The 20,194-nt window shown below is 51.5% G+C and overlaps 7 protein-coding genes and 1 non-coding gene across 8 annotated transcripts; 5 read left to right on the top strand and 3 right to left on the bottom strand.

Moving 5' to 3' along the window:
* Positions 1–792: 792 nt before the first annotated feature.
* Positions 793–2,949, top strand: An01g04350 (hypothetical protein; the record flags this gene model as incomplete). Its single annotated transcript, XM_059747496.1, has 9 exons — positions 793–945; positions 1,031–1,096; positions 1,277–1,390; positions 1,485–1,525; positions 1,612–1,767; positions 1,948–2,058; positions 2,157–2,264; positions 2,347–2,571; positions 2,892–2,949. 9 exons carry the CDS (start codon positions 793–795, stop codon positions 2,947–2,949), a joined length of 1,032 nt encoding a protein of 343 aa, XP_059599625.1.
* Positions 2,950–3,494: 545 nt separating this feature from the next.
* On the bottom strand, positions 3,495–4,007 carry An01g04340 (hypothetical protein; the record flags this gene model as incomplete). The annotated part of the gene is made up of 3 exons (XM_059747489.1): positions 3,495–3,611; positions 3,694–3,851; positions 3,935–4,007. 3 exons carry the CDS (start codon positions 4,005–4,007, stop codon positions 3,495–3,497), a joined length of 348 nt encoding a protein of 115 aa, XP_059599624.1.
* Positions 4,008–4,455: 448 nt separating this feature from the next.
* On the top strand, positions 4,456–8,174 carry An01g04330 (uncharacterized protein; the record flags this gene model as incomplete). The annotated part of the gene is made up of 4 exons (XM_001388823.1): positions 4,456–4,471; positions 4,549–4,899; positions 4,959–5,116; positions 5,181–8,174. The coding sequence occupies 4 exons, from the start codon at positions 4,456–4,458 to the stop codon at positions 8,172–8,174; spliced, it is 3,519 nt and encodes a 1,172-aa protein (XP_001388860.1).
* Positions 8,175–9,229: 1,055 nt separating this feature from the next.
* On the bottom strand, positions 9,230–10,677 carry An01g04320 (uncharacterized protein; the record flags this gene model as incomplete). The annotated part of the gene is made up of 4 exons (XM_059747477.1): positions 9,230–9,524; positions 9,603–10,154; positions 10,237–10,417; positions 10,485–10,677. The coding sequence occupies 4 exons, from the start codon at positions 10,675–10,677 to the stop codon at positions 9,230–9,232; spliced, it is 1,221 nt and encodes a 406-aa protein (XP_059599623.1).
* Positions 10,678–12,217: 1,540 nt separating this feature from the next.
* On the top strand, positions 12,218–13,825 carry An01g04310 (uncharacterized protein; the record flags this gene model as incomplete). Its single annotated transcript, XM_001388821.3, has 2 exons — positions 12,218–13,723; positions 13,778–13,825. The coding sequence occupies 2 exons, from the start codon at positions 12,218–12,220 to the stop codon at positions 13,823–13,825; spliced, it is 1,554 nt and encodes a 517-aa protein (XP_001388858.3).
* A 770-nt stretch (positions 13,826–14,595) lies between these two features.
* An01g04300 (uncharacterized protein) lies at positions 14,596–17,320 on the top strand (the record flags this gene model as incomplete). The annotated part of the gene is made up of 3 exons (XM_001388820.1): positions 14,596–14,674; positions 14,737–16,529; positions 16,589–17,320. The coding sequence occupies 3 exons, from the start codon at positions 14,596–14,598 to the stop codon at positions 17,318–17,320; spliced, it is 2,604 nt and encodes an 867-aa protein (XP_001388857.1).
* A 497-nt stretch (positions 17,321–17,817) lies between these two features.
* tRNA-Met (CAT) lies at positions 17,818–17,932 on the top strand. Its single transcript has one exon. It is a non-coding gene; the product is annotated as a tRNA-Met (tRNA).
* A 764-nt stretch (positions 17,933–18,696) lies between these two features.
* On the bottom strand, positions 18,697–20,144 carry An01g04280 (uncharacterized protein; the record flags this gene model as incomplete). Its single annotated transcript, XM_001388819.3, has 4 exons — positions 18,697–19,013; positions 19,074–19,892; positions 19,970–20,039; positions 20,109–20,144. The coding sequence occupies 4 exons, from the start codon at positions 20,142–20,144 to the stop codon at positions 18,697–18,699; spliced, it is 1,242 nt and encodes a 413-aa protein (XP_001388856.1).
* Between the last annotated feature and the right edge of the window lie 50 nt (positions 20,145–20,194).

Below are 20,194 nucleotides of genomic sequence, written 5' to 3'. Positions count from 1 at the left end.
CGAGACCTGTCGGACTCCCACGAACCTCACCGTCCAGACTGGTCAGTGGAGTTAGTACTTACGACTGAGACCCTACGATTTATGCCGAGTATCCTCCATATCACGGGATATCCCTGATAAGTGCATCCACAACTAGGTTCGAGCAGGGAAGCTTGTACGAATCCACATGAACATGAAGAGTGACAACACAATCGAAAAGTCGACCTCTTCAGATCACGAAATCGGACCTGACGCTAGTAATCAAAGATGACTGCGCGACCCAGTCTAGGATCCGGTGACAGTTTATGCCTGAGGTAACATGGAGTTGCAGCAAAGATAGTCTTCACGACATGATTCAATACCGTCGACCCATACCCACGAGTCACCAGGGTATGAGACGTGATGGGCAGATGACCAAATGTCAGATACGGGAGAACACTAAGATGATCAGGTACTCATATTAGCCCCTCCGATTTAGATTGCAAAAGCCCGACTGCTTTAGCTTGACAAACACCACGATGTGTTTTCCTGGTTTTTACATTCTGCGGAAGCTTTATGTAGCCTTATACGTCCGATACTGGTGGGGGGGAGGGTCTCAAACTCAAGACTGATGAAATTTGCATCCAGCCAACGTACAAATGTGATGAATTCGAAGTATTTGGAAATGCATTTGCCTAGACATGTCATTTTCGTCAGGGCTATATTACGATGTTGTAGGTCAGAAGACCCTTTGACCCATGAGAACACTAAAAGGCACATGACAGCCGACAGATATGGCCTTGGCAGGCACAGATATCTGACAAGGTGAGAAGCATGGCAATGTCGCAGTTTCGATTATCGATATTTGGGGTTCCGACAGTCACTCCAGTCCATAGGACCCTGCAGGATGTCTGCGAAGGAACAGGTACAGGTTCCCCTCCCCCTGAGTGGGGCTCGTACTGTATGCCCTCTACTAGAAATATACTGGTAAATATATTGACAGCAAGCAACCGAACTGCCACTACCTTCTGTATGCAGTTAAAATGACTATACGTGAAACACGCTCACCGAGGGTAAACCTATCACTGAGCTTGTCCATAAGCCGAAACTCAATTGCAGCAGACTCCACCGAGTCGGGGTGTGCTAAAGCAAGTGGAGACAGGGAGGGCCTCCGTCAAAAGTGAAACAGAGCAAGACTCATGTGGCAGAAGATCGCTTCGGACTTGGGGGATCTTCACTCTTTCATCATCATCTCCTTCTTTGTAGTTTGTACGTTGTATCGCCCCTTCTTCAAAACTGAGTCTTAGTCTGCGGTAAGGCCAGGAGAGAAAGCCGTCGTACCACCCTAGTCAAGATTGATTGCATCATGACAACCGCAAGGCTGATCCTGCAATCGTGTCCCAATGATACGCTCCAAGGGAACGAAGATCAAGTGAGTAAATTTTCGTAAGCGGGGAAACATGATGGAGGAAAACTGGTTGGATCATCGAAATTACTGGCGAGCACAGGATATGCCTACGTGGTAGGAGAAGCTTTTCCCGCGCTGGGTCCCTACAGCTGAGGTCATGTTGCCGAAATTATCTCCTAACCAGCAATGATCGCTGCTAGGAGTTTGCGCGTCAAGCCTGCGATCATCTTTGGGGAGCTCCGCAGTCTTGAGCAGACTAAGAGGGGAAACACCCTGGCTGGTGGGTCACGGGCTGGGGTTTGCACTACAGAGTGCGTACACCCTGTTGAACACCTCAGAGTAGAAGTACGTGCTTCTAGAAAAGGATATGATTTGATCACTCGTGGTGCTGACCAGCCACAGTAAACTAACAATTTATTTTATCGGTGGCTTTGGTCGAGGGGAGAGGATGCTGAGCAATAATAAGGCGTCTTATCAACGGGGCAAATCCTGATTACCGCCTGCGTTAAGGTTACATAACCTGCAGCATCAAGAATAAAGTTGATGCTCTTTGCTCAACCCAATCTCTAAGGTCTTCCAAGAGCAAATGCCGCAGCCACTTTAGGCGAGGCTAAAATTGCGGATGGCTACTCTGCAATGTCCGCAGCAGAGGAAGGACCCTTGCTAATTAATTGCTTTGCTCGGATAGCAGGGTACCGACATACGACTAACAATATCCAACCCCAGCCGCTTATGATTTTAGATTCAAACTAAACAAGTTCACCTTAATCTTAGCCTCGTACCTCAGCAGGGGTATATGCTTCCGGAACTATTCTTATCTTTATAGGCTTGGTCTGAGCTGCGACTTGGAGATCCATTCCAATCACTGCAGGCAATTTTGGACATTTATGGCATCCCGGTTATTTATAGTGTGAAAATCAAGTTGGGAAACAAGGAGCACAGCGGACTAACTATCGATGAGCTGCTAAAGAAGTATTCAGTGAAGCTTCCCGCCAAGATCATCTGATGCCGTGTGGCACGGCGGGCCTGTGGCAGTGCGCCAGTGGATTATTGACTCCCGGACCATTCCTCTTTCTGACTGTCGCCTTGCATTCTTCCGTCCACAAGGGACAAGGGACACGACGACGCCTTTCCCTCCCCATCCATCCATCCAATCGTACCATGATATACCCTCGCTCGAGGACTAATACTTTCGCATTACGAGGGTCAGTCTAAGTTTTTTCTGGCTGCTAGATAAGAGACCAGCAGATACGATGACTGGTTAGGCTGTGCTTGGCGTGTACGTTGTCTCCTCTCCTCACCTCGTGGGCGAGAAACATGAATTGATGAGCAGAGGCAAAAGCAAAGGACCGCCGGTGGAATTGGCTGGGAAGTGGCAGTCGTAGTTAAGACATGCAGGCCTACGTTTCTATATTTGGCGAGATGGTGGGATGCAACCATTGGATTGGCCTCTTATTTTTATTCACAGCATGAGCTGATTGGAGGCAGTGCCAGAGTCAGTTACGCGGGGGGCGTGCTTTTTTAGTGGGATAAACTGGGATAATCCACCAGGCCACCCATGGGTTGCTCGGATGGCTGACTGACGGGGAATGACAGTAAATACTGACTCAATAATACCACATAGGTGTCCATTTCTTATTTCTTTTCTAATGAATATTATGGTGATTATTTTTATTATCATTATAATATCATTTTATTAGCACTGTTTCCTTTTGATTACTAGCGATTCGGTTCGCTGGTCCTACTAGTGACCCATTTATTGTCAATTCATCTCTTGCAGCAAGCCAGGCAATAACTAATATCCCGGGTATTACCCCGTACTTTGTTAGGTGACCTGCAGTTATTTTTCTATGATCCATGCCGATCGCACTGAGATGACTCTTGGGGGAAGGGAGATTCAAGCAGCAGGGGCAGGGGATCGGAGTTTAAAAAGAGGAAAGGAAAAGAAAAGGGCAATAATAAAAACGAAATGCGAGACTGGCCCGTCCGTCTGGGACCATCTTTAGTGTAAAGGAGGCACATTAGTTTCAAGTCGGATTGTAGCCACATGCGATGACGCCAGCCGCCAGGCAGACAAGCCGGGCCAGAACCACTTCGCGGTACCGTAACACATAACACACAACCATACTTACCCAAGTATTGACCCGCAGGTCCATCCAGCATGACGGATGGAGTTATTCTGCGGCTTCGTCTTCACCATCTGACCGGCTCTTTCAAAGGGAATGTCTTCCCTCTCACGCCGTGACTTCCTATACCCAATTACTACGAGGGTGTTTTATGTGGCACCTCCATTCGGAATGTTGACAAACAATAGCAACAAATAACACCCAGATCCACTCTCCTTCAGTCTCAAAGGAGGAAAGAAGAAAACAAGCAGCCGACCCTACTATAAGTCCGGTAACACTTGTTACACTCACAACATTCAAGACCCACGTCTTAGACTGGGTAAGTAAGTTGATCGTCCTCCAACGCTCGTCGGCTTGTGCTTCCTTTCACTGATCCTCTATGCTTCCTTCTGTCCAGCTTGCCCTTTTTTTTTCTATTTTGTTTCCCTCTCTGTCGCCTCACTCGCTCTATATCTCTCCCCCTGCCTCTCCTTTCCTTCGCTTTCCGACTCATTCCCCTCCGCTTTCTCCGCCATCGAGTCCTGAGACATCAAGTGGCCTAGTCAGGCGCTTGCAAAGCTGACTTTGCGCCATCATCCGCTATCTTGGCACTTGTTCCAGCATTGCCGCGGTCTTATTTGCCCTTCCGCTCCTGTCTTTCGTTTGGGCGCCTCCCCCAATTCCCACCGGGAACTTGATGGAATCAAACTTCCTGATCTAGTATTGGCGGGTCCGGACACATCGTCGCTATCTCCGTGCGGAGGAGCTGGACTCAGTACACACTTCTTTCTTCTTCGCCTACTCTTTCGCCTCTCGTTCTCTCCCCATTTATTTCCGTAGCAGCACTATTCGGCCCCAACCCTTCCGCGCAGACTGCATGTTCGTTGTGTAACACAGATAACACAAATCCTACTTTTTCCGAGTGAGCTGGAAGCCGGTCTTCAGTTCTGTTATCTCTTTGGGCTATAACCAAGTTTGGCCATCATGGGTCGCTCGCGTGGTAGGTCATTAGCATATCCTCTTATACTTCCCCTACGAACTACAGATGACGGTGATTGACACCCCTTGCGCTACCAGTGCTTTCTCTCATGTCGGTCTTCGGGGGATCGTCCCGTAAAGACAACCTCAGCCAGCATCACCGGACATCCTCGGCCTCTCTCACACTGAACAATCCTCCGCGAAGAGTAGACACGCCTTCTTCGGATACCCCCTCGCCTCTCGATGCTTCGCCGATAACCGGGACTCCACATGTCGAACGACGGGTAACATCGCGGCCGGAGTCGACGCTGTTCTCTCACAATCCTCCGTTGCTGGAGTTTTCGCAGGATACCCCTCCGGAGCTCCAACCAATCTTCGGATATCTGAACAGCCATGCCAACAAGCTATACCATGAAGGCTATTTCCTCAAGTTGAACGATTTGGACATTCGTGCGTATCCCATGGGTTTTGTTATAGTCCAATGTCATATTAATTACAGATTATCGCAGATGGTCGTCCCTGTGCTGATCGCCAGTGGGTTGAATGCTATGCGCAGCTTGTCGGAACCGCTCTTTCTTTATGGGATGCCGCAGCGCTGGACGCCGCAGAAGAGTCGGAAGACGTCTGCCCTACTTTCATTAACTTAGCTGATGCTTCAATAAAGATGGTGAGATAATGCAATCTCAGATGTTGCGGCTCTTGCTTTTGATTATTGACTGTCGCCGGTCTAGCTTGAAACACTACCAACGAGAAACCAAGGAGCACAGTCTCTGAAGAACATCTTGAGTATATGTTCCGCTGGCCAAAACAGATACCTTCTGCACTTTAATTCTTTCCACTCTCTGACCCAGTGGACCGCAGCCATACGACTGGCCTTGTTCGAACATACATCCTTATATGAGGCATATACGGGTTCGATCATTGCGGGCAAAGGTAAAGGTCTCAACAGTATTAGAACCATCTTGGATCGCCACCGTTACAAACACGAGGATTGGGCCCGCGTGAGGTTTGGGGCAGGCACGCCCTGGAGACGGTGCTGGTTTGTGATTACTCCCCCGAACGAGAAGGAATTCCAGAAAGCGCAGAAATCAATAAAGAAGAAGTCGGCATACGATCGAGCGCCCCGACTCATAACTGGCGACATCAAATTCTATGATACGAAGAAGACTAAGAAAGCGAAGCCTATTGCGACCATCACTGATGCTTACGCCGCTTACGCCATCTATCCTCAGTCGAGGGCGTTGATCGAACAGTCGACCTTGGTCAAGATTGAAGGAAAGATTACGGTCCACGGACAAACAGAGTCGACAACAGACGGGTTTGTCTTTGTCATGCCCGAAGTCCATCCTGCGGTTTCTGGGTTTGAAATGATGCTCCGGTTTCTCGTCCCTACTTTTGACACGTTCAACCTTTATGGGCGGCCCACCCGCCTTATTGCCGCCACCAACCATATCAAGAGCATTATGTTTGCCTTCCCCAATCAAAGGCGCTATGGCTATCTTGATATTTTAGACATCTCTAGTCTAATGCAGACACCAGGAAGTCAGGATTGGAACGAGGCGGAATGGAGACAGCAACTCAAGGAGGCTACAGCGCGTCGCATGGCGGCTGCTGGAAGCAGGACGAGCAGTATCTCTGCGAGTAAGCCACGCTTCAGGGCTACAATGCCGAACAGACAACCCAACGGCCGCACCATGACGCATCAACGCAACTGCACTTCCCCAGTTAACCAGCTGGATTCCAACCAGTCCAACGACGCTGTCGCGCCTGGTGCCCCCCGTGATGCTTCCATCTCTCCAATTCATCATAGCAGGGCCTCTTCGGACACTGCCGGATTTGCTTCCATCAGGAGACAAGCGCAAGCCGCCGAAGTGTCCCCAGCATCCTCCGCTCAGGAACTTGTGGCACGTGGCAGCGAACGCCCTGGTACTAGCGGGGTAGACGATCATAGAAGCACCGGGAGCGACAGGAACCAGCGACTTGACCCCGACGATGAGCCGCTTGGACATCACTTCCGTTCAACCTCTCCTCCATCTCCCGTAATCCAGCCGCCAGCCTTCACACACGCACCGGGAGAAATGCCCGCAATGCGACCTCAGCCTTCACCGGATTTGAGAAAAGCAAATAATAGGATGTCTGACGCTACCCTGACACAGCTTCTCGCTGCCTCTGGAAGCATGAATCTACTTGGCGCTTCTTTCCCTTCAGGCAGCCATGAAACGATCAGGGAATCCAACCAGCCTAGTCCGCTAACACCTAACACTGGCTCTGATCAACAGGGTGCGCCATCGCTCTTATCAGATACAAGCGAGAAGAGAGTTACCCTTCAGGAACAAGGCCCACCAACCCCTGAGGATCGTTCGAGTGACTTCGGCCCACCGCTCACTTTGCCGAAGAGATCGAGTCTTCGTTTGGATACAACCAAGGCCGTGAAACGGAAGCCTCTGCCTGCGCAACAGATCCGAGAATCCGATGCCGCAAGTGTTGCAGGGGAGCCTAGCTACGATGACCTACGTCATACTGTTGATGAAGAGGTCCTGAATTGGGTCGGCTCTCGCCAATTTTCGCTCACTTCGCCTGATATAGAGAGCCATCAGGATGAGGAAAGCATCTATGATGACGCGTCTGCAAATTCTCCAGATTATGCCAGTACTCGGGGGTCTGTCTACAGCAAGCGCTCGGTTAGGTCAGTCACTAGGCCCAGAATGGGAGTCATGAAAACCGTGGGATCGGGTCCCCCGAGACAAGACTTGGTCATCGGCGATGCGCATTACACCGTTGATGAACCAAAACTGGAACTCAGTGCCGAAATCCCCAGCATCGACTTCGGGCCGACCTTAACTTATCTACCTACAACTGGACGTCCCAATACGGGCGATACTTTGAAGAAATCCATGCACCAAAGGAGCGACTCAAATGCAACAGAAAAGCAGTTCTCTTACCAGGCAGAGCGACAGCACTCAAGATCTCCAAGTAGCAACGTGATGTGGCAGCCGGGTATGACTGCACCCCGTCCCACCACTCCAGGCAGGCTTACAGCGGAGCAATTCGTGCAACAACGATCAGCCCCAAGTCCCCCAATCGCCACGCATAACCGAACCCTTTCCTCTACACCGCCGCCCCCTCGGCCTGTTTCCGGGGACTGGACGAATAACTCTCGGCCTCAGTCACACTTGTCTGGCAGCCGAGATGCACCGCCTCGCCCACGTTCCCGCGGCGCCAACAGCATCATGAACTATAATGAACTGTCGTCACACCTCTCAGCTCGTGAACAGGAACATGTGGCTCGTATGACCGGTGCACCTCTACTCGACATATCCAACGTCAACAAAGCCCAGCCGACTCCGGTAAACCCTATGGGTCTGGTGGGAGCGATTGATGCTCGTGAGCGCGAGAAAAAGACCATCCGAGAAGGCCTGTCCAACCAAATGGTACAGCATGCAATTGTGCAACGCCAGCAAAATTGGCAACAACAGCAGATGGCTTCCAATGCTTCCGCAGCTGCCTACAATCAGGGCAGCCATTATAGTCTCTACAATATGCCCACTGCGAACCGCACGTGGGATGCCCTCAACCAGCCTTACCGGCCAGACGAGCCCCGACGCCAGTCTTGGTACGGACAGTTCGCATCACAGCAGGCGCAGACTCCTCCAATCTACCAGCAAAACCCGCCTTATGGCCAACATCCCGGCTACTCTGGCAATGCCAGCACCCTGCATTACTGAGCCGGTTACTTTCAGCCCCTCCTTCTGATCTCATCTCCTATTGTCTATCCTATCGCATTTTACTCTCTTTGGCGTAATTTCATGATCTAATCCCTTCTTTGCTTTACTTCACTTGCATTAGCCCCGTGAGCTTTCTCTACATATTAGAATTAGACGTTTCCACACCTGAAAGGCTACCTGCTCTATATCTTGGACTTGGTTGGGTGAAAGCGATCATTTTCATTGGGTCTACGGAGTATGTTCGGGAACGTTCCTTCTCTTGCGAGCATGGCATAGTTAGGTTGTATTTATCGCTTTCCAAAGAGTGCCATTGCACTCCTGGCATTGGGTGGCCATATCTCATGCTCAAGTTAAGAATTTTTCTTTCTTTCTCAAGCAGATGTCCAATGATAAATTAAAAGAAACCATAGGTTAAAAGAGTTTGATCCGACCAATGAACGTAAAATATAGTTCCTTTGATCTTCCTTCCAAGACTTGAATAACAATGTTCTTAGGGCACAATGGTTACTAAGTCGTACTAGTAGTTAATCAGAACCAATCAAATCCAACAATAGCTAGAGCTAAGTAGTACTACTTAGTGCAGTGGCGTTTTCCAAGGACCAGCATACTTAGTAGCAACTTATCAATCAATTAAATCAACCAATACACTGTCTGTAGGTAGGTAGTACCCATGCAATGGCTAGATCTCGCGTGCTGTTATACGTGCTATGGCTTATTGAAACACCAAGTAAACCAAAAATCCAATGATGTAGATGAAAAGGTGTATCAATGAGTTTTCCCCCGACCAAAAATAAAATGGGTCAAAAAATGCAATCAATGTAGGTGACTGAAAAATGTAACGCCTGAACTTCCGGAGTTCTCCCTTTCATCCGTCCTTTCTTGCCCTTTCGTCCCCTGTCTGTCTGTCTGTCTTCTTTCCCTGTACTCCATACAACGCTCTCCATGGGTTCTGTCTGTTTGTTTTCTTTCTTTGTATTTTCTTTTGTGTTTAGCGGGTTGTGGTTTTATTTGTTCTGTTTCACTATTTTTTTTTCGGGTATTTGCTTGCTCTACGCTCAGTTCGAGTGGAGCTTCTTCATCCTACTGACACCCTCGTAGAGACCACGGTCTAGGGCTGCCGCGACGGTCAGGGTACCACCGATGATGGCGCACACCCCAGTCAAGAAACCAGTGAAGGTCTTGGGACGGGCCTCGCGGTTGATGACTTTCATGGGGGAGATGTCGTAGTTGACGAAGACGCCTGGAATGCCGTTGGCAGCGTGCAGACGCTCCTTGTGGCCCTCGTCGGAGGCGTCTCCGCCCATCAGCGAGCGCTTGTGCGAGGTCACAGAGTATTGGTGGGTTTCGATGCTGCCCTCCGCACCGTAGGCAATGCCATGGGAGCCAAGAGGGGCCTGGTCGTAAGCGGAGTGGATGGAGGACGAGAACAGCGGATCCCAGCCCAGGGGGAGGTAAGAGGTCGACACCACCTTCACGAAGTACATGTAGTTGTATCCGGGCTCGTTTGTCTCCTGCTTGGTACCGTCCAGAGGGTTGGTGTGGTGGTGGTCAGTCCATTGCCAGCGATCAGAGAGCTCGTCAGGAAGCTGAGGTCCGAACCGCAGCTGGTGGATCTCGTGAGTCATGGTGTGTTTCTCAGCATCAGGTAGATCGGCGTCGAAGAAGTTCGCGAGGTCATGGACGTGCATGTTTCCGCTGGTGAAACTGCGACCCGGAGCAATGTGGAAGTTGCCGACCACCTTGTTCACACGGAGGACACCCTCAAGGCGGCAGCCCTCGCGGCGTTGCGCATCGATGCGCTCCGCGTAGCCCTCAAGCTCACACTGCTCAACGTTTTCGCCCTTTCCGAATGCCCATTGCTGCTGTGCGTAGGCCTCACGAACTTCGTCGCAGGTGTTGCAGCATCCAGGTTTGCTTGCACCGGCGGGAGCAGTCGCGCCGTAACATTCACCACAGTAATCGGGGTCGAGGTGCTTGGCACTCTCATCCTTGGAGTGACTAGGGGATTCAGCGTTAGCGGTGCAATTGGCATTGACAAGAGCGGATTGAGATTGCAACTTACAGCTCCAGGGCCTTGACGTCGATGACGCGGCCTCCTTCTGCGGCAGAAGTAAGGCGCACCTTGTTGATACCGTGGACAACACCGGTCTGTTGCTCGCCAGAGACATCCATAACGTCCAGAGTCAGGAGCTCACAGGGAAGACGAGGGAAGGTCACGTTTAGGTGAATCTCCATCTTCTCGCCTGTACGAAGGGTTCATTAGCCATCGAGTCGTGCCTGGCCGTCCAGCAATCGCTAAGCCATTCTTACCTCTTGATTTATCAACCACCAATTCGGGCATAACAACCACCCGCCTGTAATCCGCCCATTCACCCCACACAAGCCACAGGATGACCAGCAACGAGGCTATGGTGATGACACCTCCGGATGTGGTACGGACGCGCGCATCCTCCACTGTTTTAGCAAAGGCATCTAGCCTTGTGAATCGCGATTTCGCCGGCATTTCTCTAATTGATCGACATGAATACGAAGGAGTGTTTGGGGATATAGACAAAGGATCGTTGGTCCGACTAAAGACCAGCTAGTGCCCGCGGGAATGAAGCCTGTTGGAGAGAACCGTATGTAAGCTGAATAGTTCGAGGAAGGATCAATGGATAGGGAAGAATGAAGACGAGGGCAAACATACGCGGACCAAGTCGGATTGAGAGAATGAACAAGGACGGGAAGTCGCGATTTGCGCACGACTTAGGACGATCAACAAGCAGACAGTCCTTGGGGAAACAGGCCGATGGAAGCTCCAGCTGTCCTGTTAATGAAGCGGAGAAACAGCCACTCCTCCGATGGATGCCACTACCAGATCGGGACTAGCCGCGTAATTGTCTCTGCCCACTTTGGTGCATCGGTATTGTGTATTACCGCCCGTGCCAAAGGACAGACTACAGCCTCTGATTGGCCAATCGCCCGGTGCCTGGTGCACAATCACGTGGTGGGCCTGCGCTTGGCCGCCCACGTGACTATGCACAGCTTCGCGGGCACTGCTTTTGGTGGTTCAACGTCACTTTTTCTGCGCTGACTCCATCTTCTTGCTTCTCTTCCTTCCCTCTCATAACACTCCTCCTCCACATCGAGGTTCGCAGTTGCTTAACTGGGACCGTTCTCGATTTCTCGATTATCGCATCGAGTATCTCTCTCGCTTACACTCCTTCTTCCTATTCCTTCCTACGAAACCTCTTCGAATCGATCGTTGTATGTTTTATTGATCCGATCTCGAACTACTAAAGGCGAGCAGCGCTCGTTTCGCCTCCACAACACTCAACTTCTACCATTCTCTCCTTCGCCCTCTGTCTTCTTACGAAACCTTACTACGAAAAAAAATCTCGCCTCTATCAGCATGAAGGGCGGAAAAGGATCTCGCGGTCGCTCGGGGGGTTCGGATCGTGGGGGCATCCGCAAGCGGGGTGCTACGACCCGGGTCGACCGAGAAGGTGATCTGATGATGGATGCTGGCTCTGCACGAAACCGTGGAAAGAAGGTTCGTGGCGATTCTGGCCGGTCGCAGGCAGCGAACAAAGCCATGGATGCGATCCAGAAGGCCATCTCCAGCAACTCAGACACTCAAGCGAACATCCGACAAGGAGGACGGGGAAGTGGTCTGGAACAGGTTATTGTTCGTGGCTGGAAACAAAGCAAGGCAGCATCTAACCGCGACGGCGGTCTCGAATCCCTCATCGCCTTCCTCGAGAAAAAACTCAGCCCACCCGACTCGAAAGCTGGCACACGCGCAAGGATTACAAAGGTATGTGCAACACCAGAACTGGCGGTCACCGACATCAATTATCAGCTTCGTCCTCTCCGATGTGCTCTCGTTTGCAGGGGTGGTGCGTTCAGAACGACGATCGGCACTTTCTTAGTCTCTCCTGGCGTTTGTTCTTTTGGATGAATGGCGCGGCTCGCAAGGTCCCTTATGCCTTACTAACGTTCATTAGTCGCGGGTTGAAGGCGACGCTCTTATCGTCTCTATTCGGCCAGAGTTGTTGGAAAGGATGCTTCAGCTCAATGGGTTTAGTTTTGCAGGTGCCCCTCTTACCACCGAAAAGTATGACCCGTCTACTGGTGGGTTGCTGGACCAGCCTATGCTGTCTGCTATGGCACAAAATGGCGGCACATCCTCTGCTGCCGAGACCAAGGCGAAAATGACGACAATTCTCGGCAAGCGCTACACCCAGCAGACAAAATTACTCGATCTTTCGAAATTGGGAACCGATCCGGATCTCTTGGCTATGGGAATCTTTGGCAGCACATCCACCGAGTCGAAATTCTTCCCGGCACTGATGAAGGTTTGGGAGCTGAATTTCGACAATGCCACTGCGCGTCGAGAGGCAGTGGAGAGTGTCAGTCTCGCTCATAATCAGCTTGCCAACATCACAGCTGTGACGGCACTAGCATCGACAATTCCAGACCTGAAAAATCTGGATCTTTCCAACAATGAATTCAAAGATGCGCAATCCTTGATTGGATGGCGCTGGAAATTCCGCAATCTCGAGTTTCTCGATCTCTCAAACACTCCGTTCAGCGCCGACCCTACTTTCAAGGATACCATGTTGAAGTGGTATCCCAAGCTCCGGTTCCTGAACAATGTCGAAGTCCGTACCGCAGAAGAAATAGCGGCGCAGAAGAAGACGCCGATTCCTGTGCAACCACCGCACTTCCAGGACGACTCTCAGATCGCAGAGAACTTTGTTAGGGCTTTCTTCGCGGGCTACGACAACGACCGAAGCGGCATTCTCAACAGTGTCTACGACAACCACACGACGTTCACTCTCAATGTGAATACATCGGCTCCCAGGGCCCAACAAACAGAAACAGCGCCCTGGGATGCGTATATCAAGAAAAGCAGAAACCTTCTCAAGATCAGCCATCTTCCTGCACGCATGTCTAGGGTATACACCGGTGCGGAGAAAATCCGCGAGTTGTGGACTAGTCTTCCCGCGACTAGACATCCTGACATTGCGACGCGCCCGGAAGAATGGCTTATCGAGTGCTACCCTATCCCGGGTCTTCCTGATATTTCCGGGCAGAGCTCCACGGGTGTTGGTGGACTTCTCATCATGGTGCACGGGAAGTTCGACGAGATTAATGGGGCCAAGGTTGAAACTCGCAGTTTCGATAGGACATTCATCATCGGGCCCGGTGGTGGTATGGGCGGAATCAGGGTCGTCAGTGATATTCTCTGCTTGCGAGCCTATGGTGGACACGAGGCATGGATTCCTGAGGTTCCACCAGCCGTACCCCAAGCTGCACCTCCAGCTGCACCAGCACCAGCACCCGCAGCCCCTGCAGCCCCTGCGGCACTACCAGTAGCCATTCCGGGTGCTCCCGAAGGCTACGGCATGCCAGCGCCTGGAAAAGCAGACGCACAAGTCCAGCAAGAGCAGCTAGTACTTCAGATGAGCTCTAATACTCGAATGACCCTCCAGTACTCTGAGATGGCTTTGTCTGGAAACGGCTGGAATATGGAGGCTGCACTGAAGAACTTTGAGGAACTTAAGGTAAGTTCGAAGTGTATTCTCCGTCTACGATCATGCGCTAACAAGCTTTTGCAGGCGCAGGGAACATTGCCTCCGGAGGCTTTTCTACCCGCAGCAGTGTAGTTTGACCAAGGAGGACAGGGCCAAATACGAAAAGAACAAAAGAAAAATAAAAATAAAAATAAGAAGATATACCAAATGGACGGGGAACAACTTCTCGAGCGACTCTCTCCCAGACTTGTCTGGTCTTCGCATCCCCGACTCTCGTCGGGAGGTTCCTGGTGGTGTTTGATCGGAGTCAACTGTCTCTTTATTTGTGATTTGCTGATGCATGGCTTGGGCGAATGGCTTCGGAGCTCGTTACAATTGCTTTAATTTTCTTTCGTTGTACACTAAAAGACTACGACCATTTTCATGTCCATATAGACGAGACCTGCAGTACAAGGGGTGGTTTAATCATAACAGAAACCTAGGGTCGATTCTAGGGGGAGGAATGGCCTCCAAATTGATACCACTTGACCTATCCATCTATCTGTCTGAGTAGCTTGTAGACTTGGCTTTTATAAAATCGTAGGATTATCTTGCGCCTGTCCTGGTTCCGACGAACAAACAAGAGGCGATGACGAGGCCCGGCGGCGCGGGCAAAGCGCTAAGACTAAGAGCTGCCCGTGACTGACTGATTGACGGAGCCGGACTGAGTTGTCGCCAACTTCCCGACCTGCGGCTCCGGCGTCAACAACCTCCCCGCGGTCCTTACAGCTTGTCATTTTCAGGTTCTTTTCGCTCCTTTGGCAGCCCTTGCTCTTGGGTCTATGTTTACATGTTGAATTGGCGGATGCCCCTTAGCTGGCATTGCAGCATGTGTCTGGCGTTGACGCTCAGGAGCTAATGGAATGTCCGCCACTACTACCACCACCACCCCCGGCCAAATGCCCTCCAACGGAGAGGTCCCCCTCGATCCTTTGGATGCAGGTGAGGGCTGCCATTGACAACCTATCCCATCGGGGAGCTTGCTAATAGACCCAATGTCACAGCGGACTATGATCCGATCGACCATTTGAACGCAATCTTTTCCCACCCCTCCACATTGTCGTCGGTGTCCCAGGTGTCCCAGTCCCTCCGCGAATATGAGGACGAGCTCGACAACGATATCGGCGCACTGGTAGAGGACCAGGTCACTTCCAATGCGGAGAGCGTCGAGCGCATCCAGGCCGCCAAGGCCGACTTGACCGAACTGTTCAAGAAGATTGACGATGTGCGCGACCGCGCGTCCAGGACGGAGCTGGCCATTACGGAGATGACGGCGGATATCAAACAGCTGGATAATGCGAAGAAGAACCTCACGCTGTCGATGACGGTCCTGAAGAGACTGCAGATGCTAACGACAGCCTACGACCAATTACGTTCTCTGGGCCGGACGCGGCAGTACCGCGACTGTGCTCAGCTGCTACAGGCGGTCATACAGCTGATGGCGCATTTCAAGTCGTATCGCTCGATCGATCAGATTGCGCTGCTTAGTCGAAACGTTGCGGATATACAACGGGAGCTTCTGGAGCAGGTCTGCGAGGACTTCGAGTTGGCGTTCGCGAAAGGGGAAGTTGGCCAAAAGAGGCACGTGCTCTCGGAGGGCTGCTTGGTCATGGATGCGCTAGGTGATCACGCGAAGTCCAGGTTGGTGACTTGGTATTGCAACTTCCAGCTACGTGAATATCGTCAGGTTTTCAGGAACAACGAAGAGGCCGGTTCACTGGACAACATCTCGCGGCGGTATGCCTGGTTTAGGCGGATCTTGAAGAACTACGATGAGGAATATGCGCCCATCTTTCCCGCATCCTGGAGGGTCAACGAGATTCTGGCGAACATTTTCTGCGAGGGCACGCGAGAGGACTTCAAGGGCATTCTCTCTCGATCGGTGCGCAATGGCCAGACCATCGATGTTAATCTGCTACTGTCTTGTCTACAAGAAACATTGGACTTTGAGCATTCTCTCGAGCGGCGGTTTGTCAGTCCATCCCGGCCTTCAACGGATACGTTCGCCTCGAGTGAGGCACCAGTCTTCGGTCAAGCCATCTCAGAGGCGTTCGAGCCCTACCTGAGCGTCTGGGTAGAAGCCCAGGACAAGCAGCTGGCTGCGCTTATCCCTAAATACCGGCAACAACCCGCGAAGCCACCGGATGAAGAATTCGACTCGCACATCGTTATATCCTCTTCCACCGATCTTTTCACGTTCTATCGGCACTCGTTGCAGCAATGCGCGAAGCTATCTACTGGCGCCAGCCTTGCGGAGCTGGCTAAGGTATTCGCGAAGTATCTCGATCAGTATGCACAGGTCCTGCTTTATTACATTAGTGAACGGCCTACAGGTCACACTCCCTCAAAGGTGCCAGGTACCGAGGACCTTATCCTAGTGCTCAACACCGCGGACTATTGCTATACGACCTGCAACCAGTTAGAGGAAAAGATCAAGGGTAGGCTGGACAAAAATCTCAAACAGTCGGTGGACCTACAAAGTCAAGCGGACTCATTCATGGGCATTGCATCTGCAGCTGTTCGAGGGCTGGTTCGTAAGGTCGAGATTGACCTGGAGCCCTGCTGGCGGGAAATGCGCAACACACCCTGGAACCGGCTGGAGGGCGTAAGCGATCAAAGCTCCTATGTCGGCGAGCTGATGTCCAAGACACAGACAAGATGCTCTGAACTGTTGCAGCTGCTGCATAAGCAGCAGTATGCCCGTGCATTCGCAGACCATGTTGTGGAGCTGATATCGAACGTATTCATTGCGACTATCTTCCAATGCAAGCCGGTTGCGGAGACCGGTGCAGAGCAGGTGGGCTCACTGTCATAGCTGACATCGTGACATTCATTGAAACTAACAGATGTTATTAGATGCTTCTGGATGCCTACACCCTCAAGACTGGCCTCTCGTCGCTCCTCCCCAGCCCCGCGCCAGCGGGTTTCGTAAAGCGCGTCAACGCCAGCTTTGCGAAGATTGAAGCCCTCCTCAAGACCCTCCAAGTTCAACCGTCTCCTCCCGAGGCCCTTGTCCAGGCCTATCTGGTCCACATCGCAGACCAAAACAACGCCAATTTCCGCAAAATCCTCGACCTTAAGGGCATTCGCAGTCGCCAGGACCAGAACCACCTCATAGAACTTTTCCAAATCCACCGCGCATCTGATCGCTATGCAGCAAACCTCCAGCAGAGCAACCCTATCCTGACCGCCATGCAGGCCTCCGCAACACCTTCATCCGGCACCGTCTCGCAGGGTCTCGGCCTCGGCACGGCCGCAGCATCCATTGGCGCCTCCACCCGCTTCGACCCTACCATGCTTGGGTCCGCCATCATCTCCGCCGCCAAAGACGGTGTAGATCGATTCGGGACGCCGATGAGCTCAGCCAACACGACCAACCTGACCCCAGGTGGCAGCGCCATATCCGGCGCCTTGACCAGCCCGGCCTCTACCCCTGGGCCGTTAGGACAGGCACAACCCCAAGGCGGGGAAAGCACGACCGCCGCTGGGAACCTGAACGAGAATCTGAAGAATATTGGGAAATTCTTCCGTCGTGATCTCGGTGGGTTTGGAGGCAGGTTTGGACGGAGTGGTGATGATGGCAATTGATACTACTTTTTATGTATATTTTACACCCTTCTTAGCGAATAGCATATATCATGTGTATTTGACCATCGTTTTGTATCTATATTACCCATTCGCTTCGTAGCTCTATTCTAATATCATACATCAAGACCACCGTTTGAGGCCGAAAGCCCATTTTCTGGTTACTTCTACCCATTACCACCACTCATTTCATAGAAAATTACCAAAACCCCGAGTCTTACTTCTAGCATCAACTCAAACTTGATAATGAACCCTAGTACGAATAACGCCCACAATCCTATCAATACACCACTATATACATAGTAATGTACTCATATCCAGCCGCTTTCGGCTCCTTCCTATACCCTTATTAACTAAGTATCTAGCAAGCCAGCTAAATCGTAAGTTATCCCTACCCAAAACAACCCAAGTTAAGTAGTAACTACCCGTCCAATGTAACTCCTCCCTACCCACGATCTGAGGACATATACCGAATTCTTCGACCGGCTGACATAACCTCTGTCTTCATGGTGTAGTTGGTTATCACGTGGGTCTCATATCAATCATTGAATATGACTAGGAAACATACATTTCCTGGATATCCCAAGGCCGGGAGTTCGAACCTCCCTGAGGACAGTTCTTTTTTCTTCTTTTGATTTGAAGAATTTTCGTGGTGGAGGGGTAGTGGGGGTGGTGGTTATGCGGGCCGAGATGGGGCAGGTAAATAAAATACTATGCTGGTGTGTATTGTTTGGTAGATTTTGAGTGTTGTGTGTGGAGGTATTTTTTATTTTTGGTTTTGTTTTCATTTTTTCATTTTTGCCTTGGTGTCGTGTATGAACGATTGCATGGCGAAGCGAGGGAGGTAGTTTGAATATCGCAATTTATTTACGGATACCATGAGGTAGTTAGATGTTGGCATAGGGGGTGTATAGCCATTGGTCTCAAGATTACTCTATATCGCTACACGGAGGTCTGAACCCAGAAGCATGATATACCCAAGCCGTGCTGTGTAGTCTATAAACTAAGAAACGCTCAACCCTCCGACATGTTTTCCCGGAGTCAAGAAAGGGAAAAAGAAGCTGACTCATATAACATCGTCTCATCACTCATCAAGTCCCAGAAGCCCCCATTCCCAATGACAGAAAAAGGAAAAGAGAACATTATAGTATGGGTAACCACTGCGTGATGAGGATGATGATGGTGGAAAACGCATCCAACGAAAAAGGAATCTCCATTTCATCTCCCGAATCTTAGTGCAAACGCCATCGCAGAAATAAGTCATCGCGCGAACATAACAGAACCGAGCAGTACCGGGGCCGAAACCCCTCACATGGTATCATAAGCGAATTTCATCAAGCCCCAGCACAACATCATCACTCCTCATCTAAACCCCCCGTTTACTGCGATGCGCACTGCACACGCTCAGCGCCAGGAGGAACATCCTCGTCATCCTCGTCCATGGCGCTGGCGGCACCGTGTGCGCGAGCCTGAGACGACTCGCTGCCATCAATGTCCTCCAGCTCAAAGTCCTCGATCATGGCGTCCTGCGGGGGCTGGGACTGCTCCATACGAGGAGGCAGGACCTGCTCGAGCAACTCGAGGTTCTTGAGCTGATCCTTCTCGGGGAACTTGACATCGAATTGGATGTAGAGGTTGCCGAAGTCGTGGTGGCGGTAGGAAGGCATACCCTGACCCTTGATAACCTTGATAGCACCTGCAGAGATAACGTTAGACTGATGCGCTGAAGTCGAGGCTGGAAGGGGGAAGCACATACCAGGAGTGATGACCTCGCCCGGAGCGACGGTCACGGTCAACCACCGGTCATCAAGGTGCTCAATGTTGATGGTACCACCGCCAAGAGCAGTGAGCAGGTCGATCTCGGCCTGGTAGAAGAGGTCGTCGTCCTTGCGCTGGAAGCGGGGGTGGGGCTTCTGCTCAATCTCGAAAACAACGTCGCCGGGCAGAACACCAGGCATCTGGTCACCCTCGCCGCGGAATTCAATCTTGTGGCCGTTCTTCACACCACGGTCAACGTGGACGTGGAGAACCTTGCGCTCCACGGTGGTCTTCTTGCCGTTACAGCGCTTGCAGCGGTCCTTCTCACGGATGATCTCGCCCTCACCATTGCAGTCGGGGCAAACCGTCTGGAAGCGCTGGATCATGGGACCCATCTGGCGCATCATGGTCTTCATACCGGAACCATTGCAGCCGGTACACGACTTGACAGCACCCTCCTTACCACCGCGACCATCACAACCCGGGCAAATGACTGACTTCTGCAGAGCCAGCTTCGAGACCTTACCGCGGTAGATATCCTCGAGGTTGACCTTGTGAACGTGGTGGATGGTACGAGCCTTCTTGGGGCCCTGGTCACGCATGCCACCACCGAACATGCCACCGAAACCACCGCCGCCGCCGAAGAACTGAGCAAAGAGGTCCTCGGCGCCCATGCCACCGCCAGCACCGCCATGCTCAAGACCCTCCTCACCGAGCTGGTCGTAGAGGCTACGCTTCTGGGGATCGGAGAGGGTCTCGTAAGCGGCAGACAATTCCTTGAACTTCTCAGCGGCTTCGGGGTTGTTTGTGTTCTTGTCTGTAAAGATATCGCGTTAGTAAAGACCCCTAGATCTTTCGTGAAAAGCACCGCTTTCGCGATTCAAGTTGACTTACCAGGGTGGTACTTCAGGGCACCCTTCTTGTAGGCAGTCTTGAGTTGGGCCTCAGAGGCCGTCGGGGGAACCTAACCGCCTCACCGTTAGTTTCTGTGACGTGCAAAACCAGCCAAACTTGGCGAAAACCCAGAACATACCCCCAGGATGTCGTAGAACTTAGTTTCCTTGACCATTGTGATCTGTGTCTAGAAGAGAGAAAAAAATCGAAAGGCGAAAGTTGGGC

The sequence above is a fragment of the Aspergillus niger genome (genome assembly GCF_000002855.4).
Source record: "Aspergillus niger supercontig An01".
Lineage (NCBI taxonomy): Eukaryota > Fungi > Ascomycota > Eurotiomycetes > Eurotiales > Aspergillaceae > Aspergillus > Aspergillus niger.
The sequence above is the reverse complement of the archived record's forward strand: the minus strand, read 5'-3'. Positions and strand labels throughout refer to the sequence as shown.